Raw genomic sequence first — 22,781 nt, forward strand, 5'->3', positions numbered from 1 at the left:
AACATTTTCCATATGATGATGCAGAAAAAATATTCAATGCTTCAAAAATTAGAAGACGTTAAAAATGCATTATAATTAAAGAAATGATTTTTATTTTTCAAGTCTGTTTTTTTTTTTTAATTTTTAGAAATCTCACTTAACTTTTTTAAATCTCACCCTGTTTTTGAGAAAGGGTGAGAAATTCTCACCCATTTTTTTCTATGATGAAAACACTGTATTGTGTATATGTACATGAATACATTGGACATGCATATCATGTACATGTATACACACATATATTATACATACTACATATATACCTATATTGTACATGCATACATATATTATACTGTTCATAAATAAATTGCACATGCATGCATGGGACATACATTGTACAGACAATGTATGCATGTTCGTACAAACAACAAGTACTTGTATATACATGCGTACATGAACATAGATACACATTTTACATACACAAATATTTGCATAAAATGCATATATTCATTGTGTATAAATGTACATGTCTACATTGTTTGCACATATGTACGTAATTATTATCTATATACATACGTACATATATTTTATACTTACAATATAAGTGCATGTACATGTGTGTGAAACTAAGATGTCTGAACATATGCACATACATTTTAGTTACATTCATTTGTACGTATACAAATACGTACAAAATGCAGTACATGCAAATACATGCAAAATGTATCATTATAAAATACATTATACTATCCACTGGAAAATATAATCATTTATGAGAATAAGTCTTGTAATCGTGTATTTAGATTACATGTAATCATAATTACATGTAATCAAATTACATGTAATCATGATTACATGTAATCATATATTTTGATTACTTGTAATCATAATTCCCCGTAATCGTTTTTGTTGTGATTACATGTAATCGCAATTACTTGGAATCATGATTACAAGTAATTGATTACTGTAATCAAAATTGTAATCATAATTACAGCTGTAATAAATTTTTTTTGAAAGTTGTAATCATGATTACAAGTAATTGATTACTGTAATCGACTATGTAATCATGATTACAGCTGTAATCAAACTTTGTAATCACGATTACAAGTAATTGATTACTGTAATTAATATTGTAATCATGATCACAGCTGTAATCAAAATTTTTGAAAATTGTAATCACGATTACAAGTAATTGATTACTGTAATCAAAAAATGTAATTGATTACTTTTTTGGCCAACTCTGGTGCTAAGCAATATTAGGTGCATGATATCTGATAAGTGAAAATTCAGGTACTTTTTTTGAAAGAGCCTAAATCACTTATACACCAAAAAAAAAAATTTAAAAAGATAGAATTATAGTTTTTATTAGGTAGATATTATACAAATTGACAATTACATAATAGATGATATTTACTAAAAAATAAACAGAGTTTAACATAACTAAGTGAATTCTGTAATAAGAATAATGTAAATAAAAAAATAATATCCGTAACTGCAATAAAAAATGAAAGGTATATAAATATATATATGAGCAAATCTGTTACAAAAGAAGATCAAATCCATTAGAGCATGTATTGAAAGTTCAATTTGAGTCATATTGAGAATATTGTATTAAAAAAAATAATTTAGAGAAATTTAGGTTAAATTAATTTAAATAGCAATAATCAATGCAGAAGACTTAATTTTCAAATTTAAATACTTCACTCAAAATACAACTCACAGGTGATAAAGACTCAGACTCAGGAAGAGAACAACCATATACTTTAGCATTAGCTCCTTGTTTTTTCCTGCGAGGACCAATACCTTGACCAGGGCGCCAACCAAGTCTTTTTAAAATTTCAATTCCTATGGAATCCCTGTCAAATGAAAAATGACAAAAGTTAAATATAATACAAATAAGAATAATAAGGGTAATATAGTTTAAATTTAATAAAAGTTTTATAAAGAAAAATATATTGATAGCAAACATACAACTGCCAGATTTTAGGGCAACATAAATTTGTTTACAGGGATTTAGACCCAGACCAGACATTATAAATTTTGTAATTTCCCTTAGATGTTAAAATCAGTTTTCAATTTAATAAGTTATTCCATTTTATTTAGACTCTTTATAATGGGGCTTCAATATAATTTTTAAAAAAATACAAAGCAGCCTTTCTAACTAGAAAAACCAGATGAAAACTGCGTCCTTACTTCCAAATTGTCAATACCAAATTAAGTTTGACATAGAGGTCAGTAGACTTTTATTACTGCATTGATTTTCACTAATATCAATGAAATGTTTTTCAAAACACTAGTATCATGATCCAGTGAAATTCAAATTAATTTAGGATGATCCAAAGGTTTCCGAATAACCGTAAGGTAGAAATTGCTAGTAACAAATCTTTAAGTAAAAATTACTCTGTATATCGTGGTGGAAAAGTTGATCATCGATTTTTGATTACAAGAGAGCCGGGTATAAATAGACTGCAATAAGTTGGACATAAATTGACTGCTGAAAAATCAATACTTTCAAAGTTCTTCACGTAATAGCTGACAAGTTTGTCTAACTTTACAGTTCAATCAGGAATGAGGTTGCATTGTTCAATTCACTTATTTTATTTAAACAAGAAAATGATTGATTATAGTGACACCTATGAATCTTTCGATTGCAGATTAAAAATATATTTGACAACTAATGCATATTTAAAGTAAACTTCATTAAATACTTTTAAATTATAAAAATTTAATGAAAGTATTAAAAGAATAAGAATTTGATGCTAAGAAATGACAATAATGATGAATGCGAATTTAAAAAATTCAATAAAAGTTTTATTCTAAAATTTTTTTTTATCATACAAACATTATGTTTTAGAACTACAACACAATAAAGTTAAAAATGTGAATGAAAGTAAGTAAAGAAAATTATGAAAGAAAAAATTGTCTATAAAATTTGAGGATCTTTGATCAATGGAAAAACAATGAAATTAAAGATAAGATAAAAGCAAACATTAATACTTTGTTTTACTCTATTAATAATTAATAAATAAAAGTATAACTTTTATTAATTGAAGTATTAAATAAAATGATATACAGTGTAACGTCCCATATCCGGACGTCCCTTTCCCGGAAGGGTCGATTTCCCGGACACTTTTTAACAATCAAAATAATCAAACATCTCTCCATCATCCCCTTTCCATAAAAAAAAGAAAAAAAAATAAGTCTTTTGACACATTTTCTCTTTTTTGCATCGAACCCATAAATCACCAGAAAGGAGAAGTGAAGATCTACCAAGACCATTGAGTGACCGTTAGTGACGCTCCTCCCTTGGAATGTAGGAAAAAGAGGGAGATTTGTTTTCAAAAGACCACAACTGAATCCCCTCCCCCCTCCTTTCCCATGCAGGTGGCTAGTAAAAGAGGCATTTCCTGGAACCTTTTTATTGTAAGAAGAAATACTGTGGAAAAGGGTAAACGGGGTAAGCGTTAAGGTGGAGGGGGAGTCAAAATGGAAAATTTGAATGGGTCTAAAAGGATATATGTCCTTGAGAAACAAAACATTCGTTCTTCCCCATACCATGTTATATTTAGGAGGCGGGGGGAAAAAGGGGGTAACATTCTCTCTTTAGCAGATTCTTTCAGTCATAGAAGAAAAAATAAAGAGAACCCGATCAGCGTGCCCCGCCTTTATGCTTGATTGATAGCCAATGATTGGAGAGAAAACAATAATTTGTTACTTCCCCATCCTCAACTTAAATGATCACCTTTTTACACTTATTTTCTTTCACAAATAAGGAGGAAATGAATTTTTCTCCTCCACCTACCACTTTAATTAATGGCGGGAATTTCCTTTTCTTACTTGAATCATTCTAGTTAAAAATGGCGGATTATTATTTTCATATGTCAATTTTTTTTTGTTTTCTATATTTTAAGCAATAATATTTTTTTTCTAATATTTCATATTTTATTGATTAGATATTCTAATACTAAAACATTATTCCCCTTAAAAATAATGTTTATTTATTTTTTGCTTCTTAGATTTAGATCATTTTAAGCTTTGTTCCAGAATGACATTAATTTCCCCTTCCTGCTTGAATCGTTCTAGTTCAAAATGGCGGATTAATATTTTCATAACTGTTAAATTTTTTTGTTTTCCATATTTTCAGCAATAATATTTTTTTCCTAATATTTTAGATTTGATTTAGATATTCTAATGCTAAAACATTGTTCCCCTTAAAAATAACGTTTATTTATTTTTTGCTTCTTAGATTCAGATCGTTTATTAAATCATTTTAAGCTTGTTTACCTTGGGGGTATATTAAAGGAATTATAAGGAAAAATCTATTATACGGACTTCTGGAAGTCCCACCGATTCCGGATACGCGACTTTACACTGTATAGTAAAAACTAGATATGATAAGTAGGGCATACTACAAGAAGTATGCTATTAGGATAAATTTCTAAGTCACCATTAAAATGCTAATGTTTTATATATACAAAGATTGTATGTTTATAATGAGTTAAAAATTGTTAGCCTTCTGCTATTATGGGAAAAATGCATTTTCTTGCTGATCAAGTGAGCAATATTGCATGCAAATTTTTTTTAAATGAGAGAACTTTTTATTTATTCTTAATATTCATACTGAAAAACAAAAAATTTATATCATTTCTGTCGCCCAATTTCAATTCTTTATTTTTATAAGGCAATGCATGGGTAAGTTATCATCTGCACACTAAAAGAAAAGTTTTTCCCCTAATTTTAGAAATCCTGCCATGCACTTCAAAAGAATGTGCCTTTCGTTGACAACATACCAAACATATTCCCATATTTCCTTTCCAGACAGCTTACTATTAAAATTTACTGTTATTAATGACACCAAAAGGTATGACCCGTTATTTAATTTTCTTGTGACGATTTGGAAACTTGTTCAAACATTCCAGTAATAAAAATTTCTGCCTTCATAAAGTACAGAGCTATATTCAGTCTAAAATCTATGAATAAAAACAGTTTACTACTTAAACGTGTATTTTAAATCAAAAAAGTTGTTTAAAATAAGAGAAAGAGAGATAAATATATTTATTTCATTAAGTTTTTTTGAATTTATTAAATATGTATATTTGCTTAGAACAATTTTACTATAAAGACAGTTTCATCTGCTTTGATGTATTGTTATAACAGACTTCTATTGTAACTGCAATTAATGATTACAAGAAAGTTAAATATGCTATAAAATAAAAATACTTTTACTTTTATTAAAAAAGAGAGATGGAGAGTTAATACATTACCTAACAGGCTTAATTAATTCCTTTAACGGTGCTTCACCAGGAATAACACTATCTGCCTCATTAAATTTCCTTTTTTTGACTTCTGAGTTTGGATCTTGAAATTTATAGGATGTATGGATTTTTTTTGGAGCAAAACCAAACTCTCCCAAATCCTTAAGAAGAAGAAGAATATGATGACAAAAAATTATTTAAAAAAAAAAGATAGTTTTTATAAATGATTTCTATCATAAAAACATGTTTTATTCATAAATAAGAACATTAAAATAAAATATCATACAGAAAATTAAATTTCATAAAAATTTCAACATCTTTAATAAAAAAACAATTTTAAAAGTAAAATTTGATTAGCAGTATCCAGTATAAAAAAAAGATTCACCCTAAACTTACAAACTCGGTAATATGGGGAAAATTGTGAAACAAAATTTCTTTACATCATTATTATAATAATTCAAAAACTAAATTGACCGCTAACAAATTATTTATAAAAACAACACATTTTACAGTTCCTTCTACACCATTTTATTTAACTTCAATTAGTTTAAGTAAATTAAAGATGAAATTTCCTGATCAATTTTGTACCAAAGTCCCTATTTTGTATTTGAAAAAAATACTTGCTTCTTTTAAAAATATTTCTATAAAAATCTGATTTTATAATTTCAATATTTAAAAACTTTAAATGTAAAAAGAAAAAAAAACTGAAAATATTTTAATGAAGTCTGTTAAAAGTTGAAAAAGTTTATTATATCTTGAAATATGAAAAATATTGTTTTGATTAAATGCTATTTTAAGTTTGAAAAAACTATCCATATATGAGTCAAGACCAAAAAAATTTTTTTGCTGTTTATTTCAATCAGTTTTAGCTTAAATTTTTCGGAAAAATGTTCTTACAAATTCATAGTGTTATAAATTATGCATAAAAAACATCCATTTATTTTTAAAAAATTTCTATGGCCTTCATATTATTTTTATGGTGGATTCTATAAAATAATTTATTTTTTTTAGTCACAGGTAAGTTTTAATATAATCTAGATTAATTTATTTTCAATTAAATCTTTATCATAATAAAAAGGCACAGTAAGTAAAGAAAACTGAAAAATTTCAATAGTCATACCTTGTACAGTACACCATTTAGTAAAAGCGGAAATATTTTTTATAAATATTTTAAGTTTTACAAAAGAAAGAAAAAAAAAAAAAAATTCAACCTCACACTTTTTCACTTATGATTTTTAAGTTTCATAACTTGATGAAATGGTATTTAGATAAAATTTGAATTTATTAATCAATATTAATTTATTATCTTAAAGGTAATAATTAAGACACCCAAAGAAATTTTTAAGCAGTCAGTAAAGCCATTATAAACCAAGACTTGCATCACAGGTTGTCAATTACTGCTGAAGAATTAACTAACAAGTTTTTATTTATGTATATCATTATATTGCACAATTGTTATAAGTTACACTTAGATGCCGGTTTACATTAAAAAAAAAAATAAAAAAAAAGAGTCTTCAGATAAAAATTTATCTTTTGACAGTGCTAAAAATCCAAAGTTAATGCTTTAAAGGCATTCAGTAGATATAACGTTTTAATTAAAAAAATTTCTCATCACATAAGAACTATAATATATGTTTTTTAAAAGTATGTAGAGTTAATCTTTTTATATTATATAGCAGACTCCAGGCTAATTTAATAAGATTTGTGTAGTGCACAAGTCCCTTATGATGTGAACTCTTATTTCTTTCACAATACTTTTTAATTTCAATGGGAGAATTTACTTCTTTATAACAAAATAATAAATGTTGTTATTCTTTGTTGGTGTTTTACAAATAAATTGATATTTCCCTGAAATACAGAGCTACTTTTAGTAGATTAATGCATTAAAGGTGCATTGCAATAAATGATCATCTACCTCTTCATCCATAAAATCCTCTGGATTTTGTTGAATACGTTCAGCAGTTTTACTTCGTGATGAAACAAATGATGATGGTGCCCATCCTATAGAATAAAACATTTCAAAAGAAAAATTTAAATAAAATATACATTCAAAATGTCAAGAAAATTCCTTTATTGATAATCAAGCATGCTTCATTTTACATTATTGTGCTACCAGTTAAGAATGATTAAATGTTTTTTATGTTTAATATATATAGTATATGATTTTTGTTCATAGGATTTCATTTCTAATGTTTTAAACATAATGAAGAACTGATAATTTAGAACCAAAACAAGCAAATATTTAAGGGATTGTCATCTTAATTTCTATAAATACATAATCATTTAGAAAATTATGATGTATATGTATATATGATGTATATGTTATGTATCTATATTTTTCTTATTTAATGTAACTCAGTAAGCTTTGTGCCTTTTCAATAGATATATGTATTATTTATTATTAGTTTTAAAAGAAATTAAACAAGAAAACAGCAGTGAACAAGTATACCACATATTTCTTAACTTAACAAAAAATATTTTCCCATTATAGAAAACTCAAGTAATATCATTTATCAACAATTAAATAAAGTAATAAATTCAAAATATAGAGTCAGGATAGAAAAATGTTAATGAACAAGCATAACATAAATTATTGTACTTCATATTTACATAATGAAAATTGAGCATTTATGAAAGTTAAAATAATATTTACCTTCTTTTGTACCAACAGTATTGAAATAACCTGCAGAAAACCCTCCAGTAAATGCTCCATGAAATCTTCGACGACCTTTTTCATCTCGCACTTCTAACTCTCTTGCAGCTTTTTTACGCAACACATACTCTAAAAATTTGAATTAAGTGTAATAATTGTAGAAATGTTAAGTAGTTCTTCATTTCGTGTCAACTGGATTTAATATGGAAAAAAATTTAGAGTTTATATAGTTAAGTGAAAAATAAATAATCATGCTAATAAATATTAGAAAATATGGTTCTGCTGCTTTTTTTTATGATGCACATACTTTTAAAATACACATAATGTTAAATAAAAGAAAAAAATGATTTTGTTTCTATATCAGCATAAAATGAAACAGTGTGTCAACAAAAATTAATAAATATGAACTTCAATATTTTACAAATTTCAGTATACCACAGTTGGGTTATAAAGTTTGTAACACAAAACAGAAAAAAATAGTAAAAATTCTCAAGGTAGAAAGTTTTAAAATAAAAAATGAGTATGTCCCAAGTTTCTTGATTTGATTTTTTTTATAATCTTAATTGAGTTTTAAATAAAGTTATGACTTAATATTTTTAGAAAAAATATTCTGGTAAAGTGAATACTAATTCCTTATGTTTTACACAAAAGAAAAAGGGTCATTGTACTTGTTATCTTAGTAATCTATATAACAAAAAACAACTAAGTTGAAGTGTTACAGATTTTTTAACATTATTTTTTATTGCTTTTTAAACTTTATCTTATACATTTAGTCTGATTTTTCTTAAAGAAAGAAAAAAAAAACTGAATACTTTTGACCAAAAAATAAAGTCTTAAATTTTGTGAGACAAATGTTGTGCATTCTATGTATTATTATAAACAGTGTTTAATCTTATCATCACTTTAAGTACAAAAGTCAGAGAGAATGCAGCATGCTTAGAGGTTTACTTGAAGTAGAACATGGATAAATAGATCAAGAGAAACACCTATTATCACTTTTACAAAAATGCCACACTTAAGAGAAGGAAGGCAGGGACAAGGGTACCAGGGCAGAATCAAAACTCTATATAAAAGAAAGTTAATGTTTCTTAATTCAAATTTTAAAAGAAAACCTTAGGAAATTCGATTGTACATTTATAAAACTTAAATCTTTTGATTTTTTCAAAAATAATCTTCACAAATTCTACAAAATATGAAAATAAGTCATTTATGTTTTGTAGAAGGGATCTGACAAAAACTTTTGTCCCGAGAATGAAATATTTATGAATTCTTTTGGAGAAGATGATTTTTTGAATAGTTATGAGTCATTAATTTCAGATGTAATGAAAGCAACCTGCCTGTGCACAATAAAAATAATGTAATTGTATAAAAACATATAGGTACTGTTTCTATTACCATGCACATATTTCAACTTTCAAGCGAATTAAAACATCAAAATTCAAAATAAATATCCCCTAGTTATATAAGGTAATTTAAAGAATACTCATTTCCAAAATTTATTATTTGAAATCACACAGCTTTTTTTTTAATCAAGATATTTTGTGCATGATAAACTGTGATTACAGAAACTCATACATCTGATCAGATAAGTGATATAAAAAGAAATAAAAATCCACTTATAGTGAGAAATTTTTTTAAATTAGAAGACATTTTGTTATACCGTCTTCAATATCTTCCAGAGGTGTCCCATAAAATATATAATCTTCTTCTTCTTCCTCAGTCATATTTGATTACTAAGTAATTAAAAATCAGTAATGAAAAATTATTAAAGCATTACATTTGACATCAACTAAAAAATAACCATTGTGCACAATAAATTCTATAACTTTAATGTTTATTTATATTTTAACGGAGAAGAAAATGTGAGACAGGTGATTGTTTGATTGATGAATAATTGTAAAAGCTTAAAACTGCTTATTTTCATGAAGTTTAAGTAGCAAATATGATTCGAGAATTGTTTTTCATTTAGAAAATAACACCATGACGTCATAATACAAGAAATATGATTTTTTTTCCAAGTCACATTCTTGTTGCATGCAATTTACGTAACTTCAATAGTGATTGGTGAAATATGTTCGTTGTTGTTGTTGTTAATTTACGTCGCACTAGAGCTGCACAATGGGCTATTGGCGACGGTCTGGGAAACATCCCGGAGGATGATCCGAAGACATGCCATCTCAATTTTGATCCTCTGCGGAGGGGATGGCACCCCCGCTTCGGTAGCCTCGATGACCTGTGCGCGAAGTCGAGCACTTTACAGTAGCACAGTTTAACGAGGACCAATACCGCACACCCTCGGTCCCTACGCAGACTGATCCAAGTGGTTACCCACCCGCACACTGACCGTAGTCAGTGTTGCTTGACTTCGGTGATATGCTGGGAACCGTGTCTTAACGATCATCCGTGTCACTGCGGGACGAAGTATGTTCGTCTTTGAAAAACTCTTCTTGAGCTCTAAACTCGCAACCATCGAACAAGCTAGGGATAGAAAAATAGCGTCATTTTGACTTCGCGTTTCTAATCCTCGGGAAAACCTATAACCTCGTGCTATTGAATGGATTTTGTCAACGGGCTGCGATCTTCATTTTTCCTCCCATCTATCGGATGTCTTTCACTTAGCAATTTGCCAGTGAAAGCTATTCGAACGCTCGAATAGGATGCGTTTAACGCTGGGAATAACACTCTCTACGCAGGCTCTCTTACAAGTTATCCTTTTCCCTCAACCGAGATATCAATATTGAGTGAATCAAATGGATTGTGAACTGTCTCTTAGGAACCACTCTCAATTGTTGTTGTTGTTAATTTATGTCACACTAGAGCTGCACAATTGGCTATTGGCGACGGTCTGGGAAACATCCCTGAGGATGATCCGAAGACATGCCATCACAATTTTGATCCTCCTTCGGTAGCCCGACGATCATCACGCGAAGTCGACTACAAACCACTCTCAAAGCATGCGATATGTTTCGAATGTGAATGAGAACAAAATTGGTGATAACTTTCCACGCGCGAAAAACTCATCAATGCACATAAATGTAATTCGCTCATGCGCAAGCAGTTCGTCTTGCATGTAATTTTTAAACATTGACTGACGCTCTTAAAGCGTGAATATGTTGTAATAGTATGTAAATGAATAACGTAATAGTATGTAGAATGAATGCTCGTTTAATTATAGTTTCTAAATATTTGCTAGCACCTCTAAAGAACCACTCGTACTAGATGCAGTGTACGCTATATCTCGAGAACTTTTCAAGTGAATTGGAAATTTTTTACACACAATTATAAAATTCGTTTATCCTAAGATAATAACTATGCTAAAAAAGTAACATTTAGTAATTATTATTTTTTTTATTATTTTATTTAAGAATAGTTGAAAACATCTTGAATTATAAGGTCTAACATTTTTTTTGTACCGTTTTGAAAGAACGCAATTTTATATAGCAAAGAACAAAATTTGAGCAAAATCGGTGGAACAGTTGCTGAGAAATCGAATTTTAAGTATCTGACTTTTTTTAAGTTCAATTTCTCTGGAACTGTTCTACCGATTTTGCAGTTTATTACATCAAATAGCATTCTTTAAAATGATGCAAAAAATTTCATAACTTACAACTCAAAATTTTTTTCACAATTATTTTCTGAAACAATAACAAATAATAAATACTTACTGAAATTTATTTTTTGCATGGAATTATCTCTGGATGAACGAATTTTATAATTGTGTGCAAAAATTTCTCAATTCGCTTTAGAATTTCTCGAGATATGGTTGAAAACACAAAAAGTAAAATTTGCATTAAGGGTTCCAAATTTTGGATCACTCTCCTGACCAAACTATGGGGACCCAGATTGTAGCTAACCCCTATATTTTAGGGGTCAGAAATTCGAATTCATCGAGAAAAGGTATGTTTTTTCAGAGGAAGTACGTTTTTTTTGTCTAGTTTCGTAGCTTGAAATATCGTCTACATTAATTGATTAGCATATTCACTCCTTCAAACCATTAAGAATGAGTTCTAGAACAGGAAGATCCGATCATTAGATCAAACGTTATTCAGGATGGTCCGTTTGCTTTTGGCTCACTGTAGATGAATAGGCACTGAGAATGGCCCATGGAAACCAATAAGATGCAATGTGAAGATCCTTATAAAAGGTCATTCTCATTTAATGAACTTCATGCTTTTTCGATCGCCGCAATTAGAAATGGAAGACCTGATTTGTCCCACAGCTTATCGTCAAGACACGGTTCCCAATAGAACACCGAAGTCAAGCATCACTGGCTGCAGCCAGTGTGCGGGTGGGTGACCGCTTGGATCAGGCCCTGAATTTAGTCTATCTCTATCAGATGTCTATCAGACGCGTGGTAGATGCCTGATAGATAATTATCAAAGTCTAATCGTTAATTGCTTGTATGGATGGTTGACTGAATGAAAACAATAACAAGCTTCTTAAAACCGGAAAAAATTTAGGAAACATTCGACGTATCCTTTAGCTTATATTATGCTTAGAAGGAGATGCGTGAATAGACTTAAAATTCTTGGAAGTTTTATTACTGCGTTTTGTGTTTAAATTTAAGCCTTAAACGAATTTACGAAACTTTATCTCACAACATTAATAAAGTGCAAAGTTTGTCATGTTTTGAGTGTTTTCCCTTATTTGTAAAATATCACAGTTATATTGGATGGCGGGCTTTTTCAAGCTTAGGTGTAATAATCAAACGAAAGTAGTAACCTGGATGTCTTACGGTGAATTTTGACATCTAGAGCCATCTGTGCTCAATTTTACACGATCAACCATCTATACGAAATAGAGCATGCGCATTTTGAATCATCTATGAACAACCACGTTATTAACATCTATGAACAACCACGTGTAACTAATGAAATTATGTTATAATTTTTGAAAAAATAAACATTTCCTCAGGTATTACGAACAAAAGTATCTAAAAATACGCTAAGAATTGGCCCGGGGGCTTTTAAAAATAAATGCGAAGTCTACAGTCAAAAATTTAAAATGTTTCCGAGCTATAAAGTACAAACTGTGATAGAATGAAAAATATTTACTTTCTAGAATAATAATCTAATGCAAAATATAGAAATGTACATTTAGACTTTTAAAATATACAAAATCTATAGGTGCGGAAATTGCTGTTAAATCAATTCGCACATCCTAAGAAAATGTTAACTATCAATCCAGACAGCTTCCGAAAACTAAAGATTAAAATAATGCACTCTAAAATAAGTTGAGAATAGAAATTGTTTGAAAAACATTGGATGTAAACGGACTTTTCCGTTTACATCGTCGTTGGGTCGTCTTCTTGCCTCAAAAAGGCAGCAAATTTTTTTTTTGAAGATTACATATTTTTACACACACACAAAATGATAAAATAGATTAATGAGTTCTCATTTTTAAAACAATATTCGTAAATCTCTGGGATAAGCTTAGAAGCTTATCCCAGATATAAGCTTAGTTGAAGCGCCCCCTACAAGTCCTGTTGACGACCCTTATGGTCATCACGTAGACAGGGCCGGATTACCCATTAGGCCAGACTAGGCCAAGGCCTACGGCCCCCAGTGAGTAGGGGCCCTTTTAAATATTTTTTTTTTGAAAATAAATTTAAAAAAATTAAGAAAAACAATGATTTGAAAAAAAATCAATTCCAAATATATATTAATAAAATACGATAATTTTTTTAGTTCTAATTTAACAAAATAAAGTAAAATTTAATTATTATTATTATTTATTTTCATTTTAAATTTGCTTTCTTAAATGAAAAGCTATATAAATACTTTTATATTTGAATAAATAAAAAATGTACGAGAAAAAAAAATTTAATCTAAGGGCCCCAAAAATTTGAATGGCCTAGTGCCCCGCGTGTGCTTAATCTGGCCCTGCACGTAGAAGATAATCATTATTCACCATATGCATTTTTACTTACAATAAATCCTGACTTAGTAATTGTGTTTATAATTTTAAATTTTTTTCCAGACATCTGAATGGAAACACAATCTTAATGTCAAATTCGTTCATTTTGTTAATGGAGTACGTTAATTTGGAGTCATATGGCAGAAAAATAGGAGTCATATTTTGATTCATCTATAAATTGAGTTCAATAAATTTAATTCAATATAGCTATGAAAGACGTCCCGCAGTGGACTGATCGTTAAAACACGGTTCCCAGCAGATCACCGAAGTCAAGCATCACTGGCTACGGTCAGTGTGCGGGTGGGTGACCACTAGGAGCAGTCTGCGTAGGGACCGTGGGTGTGCGGTATTGGCCCTCGTTAAACTGTTCTGCCGCAAAGTGCTCGACTTCGCTCGCAGGTCGTCGGGCTACCGAAGCGGGGGTGCCATCCTCTCTGCAGAGGATCAAAATTGTGATGGCATGTCTTCGGATCATCCTCAGGGGTGTTTCCCAGACCGTCGCCAATAGCCCATCGTGCAGCTCTAGTGCGAGGTAAATTAACTACAACAACAACAATACATTTTAACGAAATATTTTTTTTAAAGAATAATATTGTCCGAATCAAGCAAACGATAAAAGCGTAGGTAGTGTTAAATTCGGGAATCATACAATTTCGTTGTGAACAAGAGTTTCCTTTTTAAAACTTATAATAAAGTGACGCATTTATTTTTTATCAATGCTTGCCAAAATGGCAACTCTTTGGCACATATAGACCAGCTAGTTGTGCTTAGCTCGTATAAAGCTGAGCTTAGACTAAGCTAGGGGTTAAAATTCGTCGTGCTATTTCTGGGTTACTAATTCTGATTTATTTTACCGCTTAGGTGTGACAAAGTGCGCCATCTATTATTTCTATACTTGTAGTTTACAATATAACGCGTTCTATCACTTTAGCTTAATCCATTTAATTTAGCTGAAAACGAATTAGGACAACTTTACAAGCAGGCTAAGTTACCCAAGAAATAACAAACGGCGATATTTTACACAAATACAGCCAAATAAGGAATAACACTCAAAATATGACAAATCTTACGTTTCATTTATATCGTGGCATCAATTTTATTAATTTGCTTTAAGGCTCACGACCTTCCAGAATCTATTACAAAAAAGCATTACGCGTAAATTTCAAGACAAATCCTAATAATAAAACCTCAAAAAATATCAAACCTGTTCAAATGTTACCTCGTAAGTGTAACATGAGCAGGGGGATAGGTCGGAAGTTTCCGATATTTTTTCCGGCTTTAGGACACTTGTTGTTGTTTATTTTTTAAACACCCATCCATAATCATTTAGAAAAAATAAAGAAGAAGAAGACAAAGGTACTAAATTATAATTGTAGAATCTCAACTACATAAATATATAGTATTAACTTTCCTTTAAGTTTTGTTAGAGGGCACAAAGACCAGTATGGCTGGGAGGAGATGATTATTAGAAGAGCATCGTGATGACGTAAGAGTGGATCGTTCTAAATGTTATACTTCATGGTTGTGAGAAAATTGGGAAATGCTTGTAGAGCCTTATTTAGCGGGTTATAGCTTTTACTTCTTATTATGCATTGCAACGTGAAGTTTACTTCAATTAATAATGGAGTGTATTTATTAAAGTCTATTTTCTAGCATATAATTTGTGAATTGTTGGTTTTGTAACTGGTTCCATATAAAAAAAAAATTTGCAATCATATTTTCCGAAAATATTCATATTTGCCTAAAAATCTTAATAAAAAGTATTTAAAAAAATTTATATCAGCAAAATAAATTAAAAATTAAAGGTATAGGTGGGACTATTTTTTTGCGAATCAAAAAGTTGTTTTAAGAATGTTGAAAAATGCTATGTAGTCCTAGTTTTTTAAGGAAACAACTGGAACTATTTTATGCATTTCTTTTCTAGTTTTGCTTGATTTAAATATGGAACTTATTTATTTGGAGTCATCTGGTAGACACTTTGTGAATGTGTGATTGATTGATTTATTGCTTCACGGGATTATTATGCTCTTGAAATAAAGTAAAAATGCTATCAACATCTCTTTTTAGTATTTTATTCAACATTCAGTGAAATGCAATTAAAAAAAAAAGAAAGATGTCACAAAAAGGAACAAAATGTATGTACATGTACAATCAATGAAATAACATAAATCTGTAACAACACAAACTTTTTAAAAAGCAATACTTCAACTGATTATAATTTATAGAAATTTATAAAGATTTTACAATAGCTTCCTATATCATGATCTCACAATGCTGGAATACAATGCAGATTTATTTGTTTATTTAGAATATTTTAGTAAGAGCATTTTGCAAGAAAGAAAGAAATCTTAGTTAACTTTGTTCGTTTGGCAAAAAGCAAAAAAAGCAATCGTAAAAAGGCAAAACATTTTACTGAATTTGGTAGGTTATGCAAAACACTTAATGGTAGTTTATTTGTGTATAAGTACGAAATTTACTGCTAAATCGTTTAATATAACACAATATTGTACCATTATATCAAACTAAACAAGAAAGTTATAATAATAATAGTATTAAAAACAAAATTTTTTCTTCATATCTTTCTTCAAATAAGTAGGGGAGTGACATACATCAAATACAGTAGCTTAAGTTGCGCAAAATTCTGGAATACTATTGCTCACACAATCAACATTACATTAAATATATCAGCAAAATATATCACAACATTAAATATATCAGCAAAAGTTTATTTTTTCACCAAAAAATGACGCTTTCGCACACTGCACCAATTAATACTTTCAGTATCATACCAATAAATTAATTTCACATACACAAAATAGCATAGCAATCAGCAGCACGAGCTACTTGTTCAATAATTGACTTGAAGGACTGAATTCCTACCAGCTTTCAAAATTACCTTGATAGTTACCGATCTTTGATACACAATCAGAGCATACGCTCTCTAGTTTTTGATTCGCAATCAGCAACATCATAACAATCAGAAGAGTAGTTTATTTCAATAAGTTCTAGTTCGAACGGAATTAGTTGCAGTTCTCAAGAGTACCTTGATATGAATCCGATCCTTGATACGTATAAAATGATTTCCAATTGATAATGAATGAAAAATGCTTCTCCAGAAAAATGCTCATGCAGCAAAAGACTCTCAAATATGCATGAAATAACTGATACCTTACGGACACAATAAGGGTTTTGAGTACATCATGCCCTCATGTAATTTAAAGTCGTGTATTTTCAATGGCACTCACGAGATATGTTGTCATCCAACCTTTTCCTTTGACGAAGATTTTTCCCCGACATTCAACATCGTATTTGGAACTTTCTTTTAAAATATTTGCCACTGCCTCTGTTACCTGAAATTAAACGAAGATTTTTATTTCTTATTTCTCTTTTAAACCTTCCTTAAATGCATAGAGATTTAGATCTGCAACTTATGTTTAAAACCTCACATCTCTTTGTGTAACAACCTTTTCAGAGTGTATTTTTTTTTTTTTAATTTTACCAAAACTATTTCATCGTTTTCGAAAGCAACTAGAATTTTTGATTTAGTCTGTGAGTAAAAGTCAGATTTTTAAAATTCGATTTCTTAGGTACTATTCAAACAATTTCGTCCAAATTTTGTGTTTTTCTATTAAAAATTACATTCTTTTATACGATTAAAAAACTTGATTATCTTACTATTTAAAATTTTTTTCGACTATTATTAAATAAATAATAAAAAAAAAAACAAATAATTATAAGAAAAATAATTTTTTTCCATAGAATTATATTTGGATAAACGAGTTTTATAATTGTGTGCAAAAATTTTTCAATTCGCCTCAAAAGTTCTAGAGATATGGCGAAAAAAACAAGAAGTAAAATTAACATTAAGGGGTCCAAACTTTCCACCGCTCTACTGACCAATTTATTAGGACCATATTTCCCAAATTGCGGTTACCCTATACTTTGGGGGCCAGGAATCATAATCCGTAGGAAAAAAAAGTATGTTTATTCAGAGAAAATACGTTTTTGTGTTTGATTTCGCAATTTAAAATATCGTCTGCACGAAATAATTATCATTTTTGAGGTCACCACTCCAACCATTTAAGATTGAGTCCTAGTAAGTGAAGATCCAATCATTGAATCAATATAACTATTGTTTCTTTCTAATTATTGTTTCTTTCGCTCTTATCGTTTTCTTTCTTTTTTTTGCTCACTGTATAGTCATTATATTAGTGGTTAAGCTGTATTTCATCCTGTAGCAGTGTAACTTACTTGAATAGATCCAATGACACCGGTACTATCCATCCTGCTTGCAATATTAACAGTATCTCCCCAAATATCATATTGTGGCTTTGAAGTACCCACAACTCCTGCTAGAACAGGACCCATTGCAATCCCTGTGAAAAGTAATATCCTCAATTTAACTATAGATAAGGCATAAACGGAATTGTATAGTTTGTCTAAGCTAAGAATTCTTCCCGCCACAAAGTCTGAGGCCGTCTGGTGCTATGGAATCAAGAATGACGCATTTTAGGGAGGGTAGCTTCACTATAGGACTAACACAATAGACCGAAAAACCCGAAACCACTCCAAAACAGTGATCCTGCACCCCTATTTGAAATAGTCATGCCTCGTTACTATAGTCCCCGCCTCAGTCCAGACGAATGTCTGGAGGAGTTCTTATTTTAGACAAACTATACGCATGTATATATTATAAAGTAAAATAACTATGATGAAGAAGATGAAGTTTATTTTGATTAACTGTTTAGATTTAGACAGCTGTAATGTAAGGTAAAAAAAAAGAAACTCATGTTTAATTATAATTTGATCAGTTCTAGAAGGATTGAAAAAAGTTCCAATTTTAGATTTTATACATAACGGGGCCTAAGGTGAAGGTCATGATGATTTGAGAAATAATACCAGATAGTTCTGTTCAGTTAGTTAATATTTGATTGCGTTATAACACACAATAACAACATTATATAAATAATAATGTTCAAATTATAAGTAAGTTCATCTTACAGTTTTGTTGACAGCATTAAAAAAAATCGGTCATCAAGACGCGAAGGATGGTACAATCGTACTGATAACCCATACATGATCGAATAATACCAAATATTGTTTATTCCAAAAGGAAGCACGAAAATGCGTACGAAACAGGGCACGAAAAATATACAAATCAAATCACACAGATTTAATTATTTTAATGAGTGTTTTTGTTGATAATAATCAAGAAAAAATGAAGAAAAAATCATTGATCATCAAAGCTTGCAGAAGAATTTAATCATGTAGATGGTAGCGTGCGATAAAATTTCACTTTTGTTCATTCAAACAAGATATTGTTTCTCAAAAATAAGAGCGTGTAACCGAATCATACAGATTGTAGCGTAAAGTTTAAATTCGTCAAAATCGACCCTATTTTACGTTTGCTTAAGAAATAATAATTCAACATTTAATGAGAAATAATAAAAAAATAATTGTCTTACTATTTTCTGAATCTCATTAGATATACTAGTTTATTAATAAAACCTTATATTTAATTTAAAACTATATAAAAGGTGAAGAGCAGAGGGAGAAGAGAGGATATCTGTAATTTATATAACTCAGATTTGCAATGCTGATTAATAATCATCAACGGTTATGGTAAGTGGGAGCTCTGCGAAATTTATAAATGAAATTTTTCTTTCGTAAACCCCAAAATGCTTTAGAGTGTTGTAACGTGAAGATAAATTGTTAGGAATTTCAGGCATCATCGTCATTACATTAACGTCATTAATCGTCACTTTAGATTTTTATACAAAGTCCAAAAAGGCATTTTCAGAATAAATAAAATTTAAGTAAAAATAAGAAATAAAAAAAAAGCTTACCAATTCTTAGATGAAATTTTTGCCAACTTTGTTTGTTTATCTCTTCCAAGGAATCCATAATCGTCATTGCAAACTTTATAAGAACCAAAACATTCTGTGTGGCATCTTCTTCTGGACCAAAACTCTGTAATAACAAAAAAAATAAATAAATAAATTAAAATTATAAATATGAGTACAGAACCATATAAATAGAATTTCAAAAAATGTAATATTGTAATATTTTAAGATTATTTTAATTGATAGAGAATGTAATGTCTAAAAATAAGAAGGCTTTTTAACAAGAAACTGGAATAATATTTGTTCAATGTAGTTTTTGATGATATTTGTTTAAGAGAAGAGCAAGATTATTTTGAATTTTCATTAGTCCCTTATTATATGTAAATGTTTTCTTAATTTTATCTCAAGTATTTCTTATTTTCAACACATTATTTCAATTAAAGTTTTAGCAAATCTGTAGGAAATTTAAAAATCCATTTGGGCTTAATTTCTATTGTTATTAAATTATAATCTGTCAAAACAGGTTTCTTTATACCTTAAAAGCTTTCCTTTTTTCTTTAAAGCACTTTCTCTGTTTTTAAGTTAAACCTTAAAGAAAAGACTTAGGATGTTTGATTCACTTTTTCAGATTCAAAATTTTTTTCATTCTCTCTTTTTTGTATTTTTTAAAAGTAAGATTATAGTCCAGCCTATTTGTAAGCGTTTTACAATATAACGATGGAATATATTTCATTTTAAAACCGTCGTTGAACAGTTGGCCCAATTTTGAGTCTAAAACTAGCAATGTTCAACTCCGTAGCTGTGTAATTTTGAACCTAATCCAGAAGACAAAGGAGGATGAAGTATTGGGAAAAATTGTACTTCGTGGATGATGAACACGAAAACCTCCCACGGTTACCCTAATGACAAGGTAACTCTAACCCATGATCCGTCTCTTACTGAGGAAATTTTACGTCAGCATGGTTGTCGGTAAGAGCCGAGTGCGGAATTCATTACTATCAACCATCGCTGGGATTTGAACTCGGGACACCTTATTGGGAAGCGAGGGCTCTATTCCCAGAGCCCTCGCTTCTACCCCATGAGCTATCGCGGTTCACGGTGCAATATATTGTTACGTTGCAAAAATTTGTAAAAAAAATATTTTAAACCATTAATTTCAAAATCAGTAGGGCCTGGATTATTGGATCGGCCTTACTTCGGATTATCGAAATATTCGGACTGTAATGGAAACATTGTTGCTTAGACTATTTTCATAAATAAACTTTGAAAATTGAATTATTTTTAAGCAATTGTGCTATGTTATATATAAATTTAATATGAACATTTAATTGACTTCTTTTCGTAATATAGATTTAAAAGTGTTTCATTTTAAAATTCATTCGCCCTATTGCTCCAAATGATTCCTTACTTCCCTTGACTTTTGAATGGATGGTGTTTTCAATAGAAATGTAAACAATAACAATCTCGAGCTCGGCACCTACTCTAGTTCCGGTTAAAAAGTTTGCAGCTGCTTACTACATGTTATTCTGATAGGCGATGTTTTCAAACGGATAATTTTGTTTTCAATAAAAGAAATAAATTAGATAATTTCTGAGCTCAAATCTGCCATATTTCATAAGATATTAATGTTAAAATGTAATTCTGGTGAGTTTGAAGTGAAAATTTGTTTTAGTGTTTTAGAGATATATTGTTAAAAAAGGTGACATGGTTGCTAGATTTTGGATAACTCGCTTTTTTGGCAGTCTTGATATGGCCTCTTTCCATAAGTTTATTACTGTTTGTTCTTGTTGCAACCTGTGCACCATGTTACGTTAGTGTTAACACTTTTAGCATTGTAAACACCAGTATTGTTAGCATTGTAAACACAAGTAATAAGTAATCAAATACATTGTTTGCAAGAATCTCAAAACACAATGATGCCAAATGGCTTTAAAATACAACGGAAACAGTAACCCGGAAATTTAGGCTATACCGAGCTTGCAGCGTTCCCTAGTGTAGAAAACACCATCCATAAACCCTTTGTATATTAAACAGCGAGTAATTCTGAATCATTAATTGAAATTCGCTGATTTTCTCAGTTGATTTCATTGATCTATTTTTGCAGGTTTTATACGTCTTTTCTCTTATTCCATTTCTAATGTGATACTATATTCTTCTTGAACAGATGACATAATGTCCTTCTTTTTAAGATAAGTAAGAGTAATAATAAAAATACGGATAGAACAACTAAGTTACGTCTTTCAAACCTCTTGATCAAAACCTAAGCAACCAACTAAATGTTTATACGTTACTTGCATTAAATGATAATTTCTACGTAGTCATGCAACACTAGGAGTATTTCGTTAATTTGAAAGTCTTTTTTATACCTTTTTTTTACGGCAGCACGCTATTGCAATTGAGGAAAAAAACAACAACTACAACATGTGAATGCAAAAGAAAAATGCTTCAGAATCAACAGTTAACAAAGGTATTCGGATTGAAAATGTTCGGTAAATCCAGGTTCTGTGTAAAAACAAGAGTTAAAAAGGTTCTCTCTTCGAAGACGTGTAGTCATATAGTGTGATAAGAGGTGTGATAATAGTAACAATAGTAAAACAGTAGTAAACAGTTGTAAAATAAACTAATGTTTGAAAAATTAAGAATCGCATATTCAGTAAGAGTCACCATTGAGCTTACAATTTACGAATACCTATTTATCATGTAGTTCAAAATTGGCAATTTGGAATGGCTTTTGTTCAAAACTGAAACGAGAAGACAGTACGTGACTGAATCTGTTCCGTAATGTAATCTATTCTATGCATGTAATGCCGTAGTACGTATCACTGAATATTTAATTAAGAAAAAAATCTCAAATTCAAACAATTTTTAGAATCTGTACGATTTATGGGAATATATAGTATATATAGGAATATATATTGATTCTCATTTGCAATAGATCTCATCTAAATCAAAATTTTCTTAATTTTGTTTCTGTAGGCATGTTTTTTTCAATTAGGTGTTTATTTCACTGTACTAGCTTCCGTTTATAAGTTGACAAATGTGACGTTATTTAGCTGAAAGTGTTAGCCCTTGATGTAAAGATGTAAATAAAATAAGTCATACTTGTCATCATGAGTCAAATATTTTTATAACTATTTA

The 22,781-nt window shown here is 29.6% G+C and overlaps 2 protein-coding genes across 8 annotated transcripts in view; both read right to left on the reverse strand.

Annotated features, from left to right (window-relative positions):
- The window catches only part of LOC107447978 (G patch domain-containing protein 1), a 37,918-nt gene extending 28,122 nt beyond the window's left edge, over positions 1-9,796 (reverse strand). The window contains exons 1-5 of one of the 3 annotated variants that reach the window (XM_016063034.5): positions 9,545-9,796; positions 7,885-8,013; positions 7,147-7,232; positions 5,241-5,392; positions 1,697-1,832 (exon numbers count right to left, since the gene is read on the reverse strand). In XM_016063034.5, the coding sequence (XP_015918520.1) occupies positions 1,697-1,832; positions 5,241-5,392; positions 7,147-7,232; positions 7,885-8,013; positions 9,545-9,608 (567 nt within the window). In that variant the 5' untranslated portion in view covers positions 9,609-9,796. Of the gene's footprint in view, positions 1-1,696; positions 1,833-3,049; positions 3,352-5,240; positions 5,393-7,146; positions 7,233-7,884; positions 8,014-9,544 lie in introns of those variants that run through there. The other 2 variants (XM_043041496.3, XM_043041488.3) reach the window with 2 other exon arrangements.
- Positions 9,797-15,858: 6,062 nt separating this feature from the next.
- LOC107447981 (adenylate cyclase type 2) overlaps positions 15,859-22,781 on the reverse strand; it is a 97,119-nt gene continuing 90,196 nt past the window's right edge. For all 5 annotated transcript variants that reach the window (XM_071182191.2, XM_021144315.4, XM_087159673.1 and 2 more), the window contains 3 exons: positions 19,647-19,770; positions 18,052-18,176; positions 15,859-17,150 (listed from right to left, as the gene is read on the reverse strand). In XM_071182191.2, the coding sequence (XP_071038292.1) occupies positions 17,016-17,150; positions 18,052-18,176; positions 19,647-19,770 (384 nt within the window). In that variant the 3' untranslated portion in view covers positions 15,859-17,015. The remainder of the gene's footprint in view (positions 17,151-18,051; positions 18,177-19,646; positions 19,771-22,781) is intronic.

The sequence above is a fragment of the Parasteatoda tepidariorum genome, chromosome 3, assembly GCF_982258835.1.
Source record: "Parasteatoda tepidariorum strain Cologne lab strain chromosome 3, Ptep-v5.0, whole genome shotgun sequence".
Lineage (NCBI taxonomy): Eukaryota > Metazoa > Arthropoda > Arachnida > Araneae > Theridiidae > Parasteatoda > Parasteatoda tepidariorum.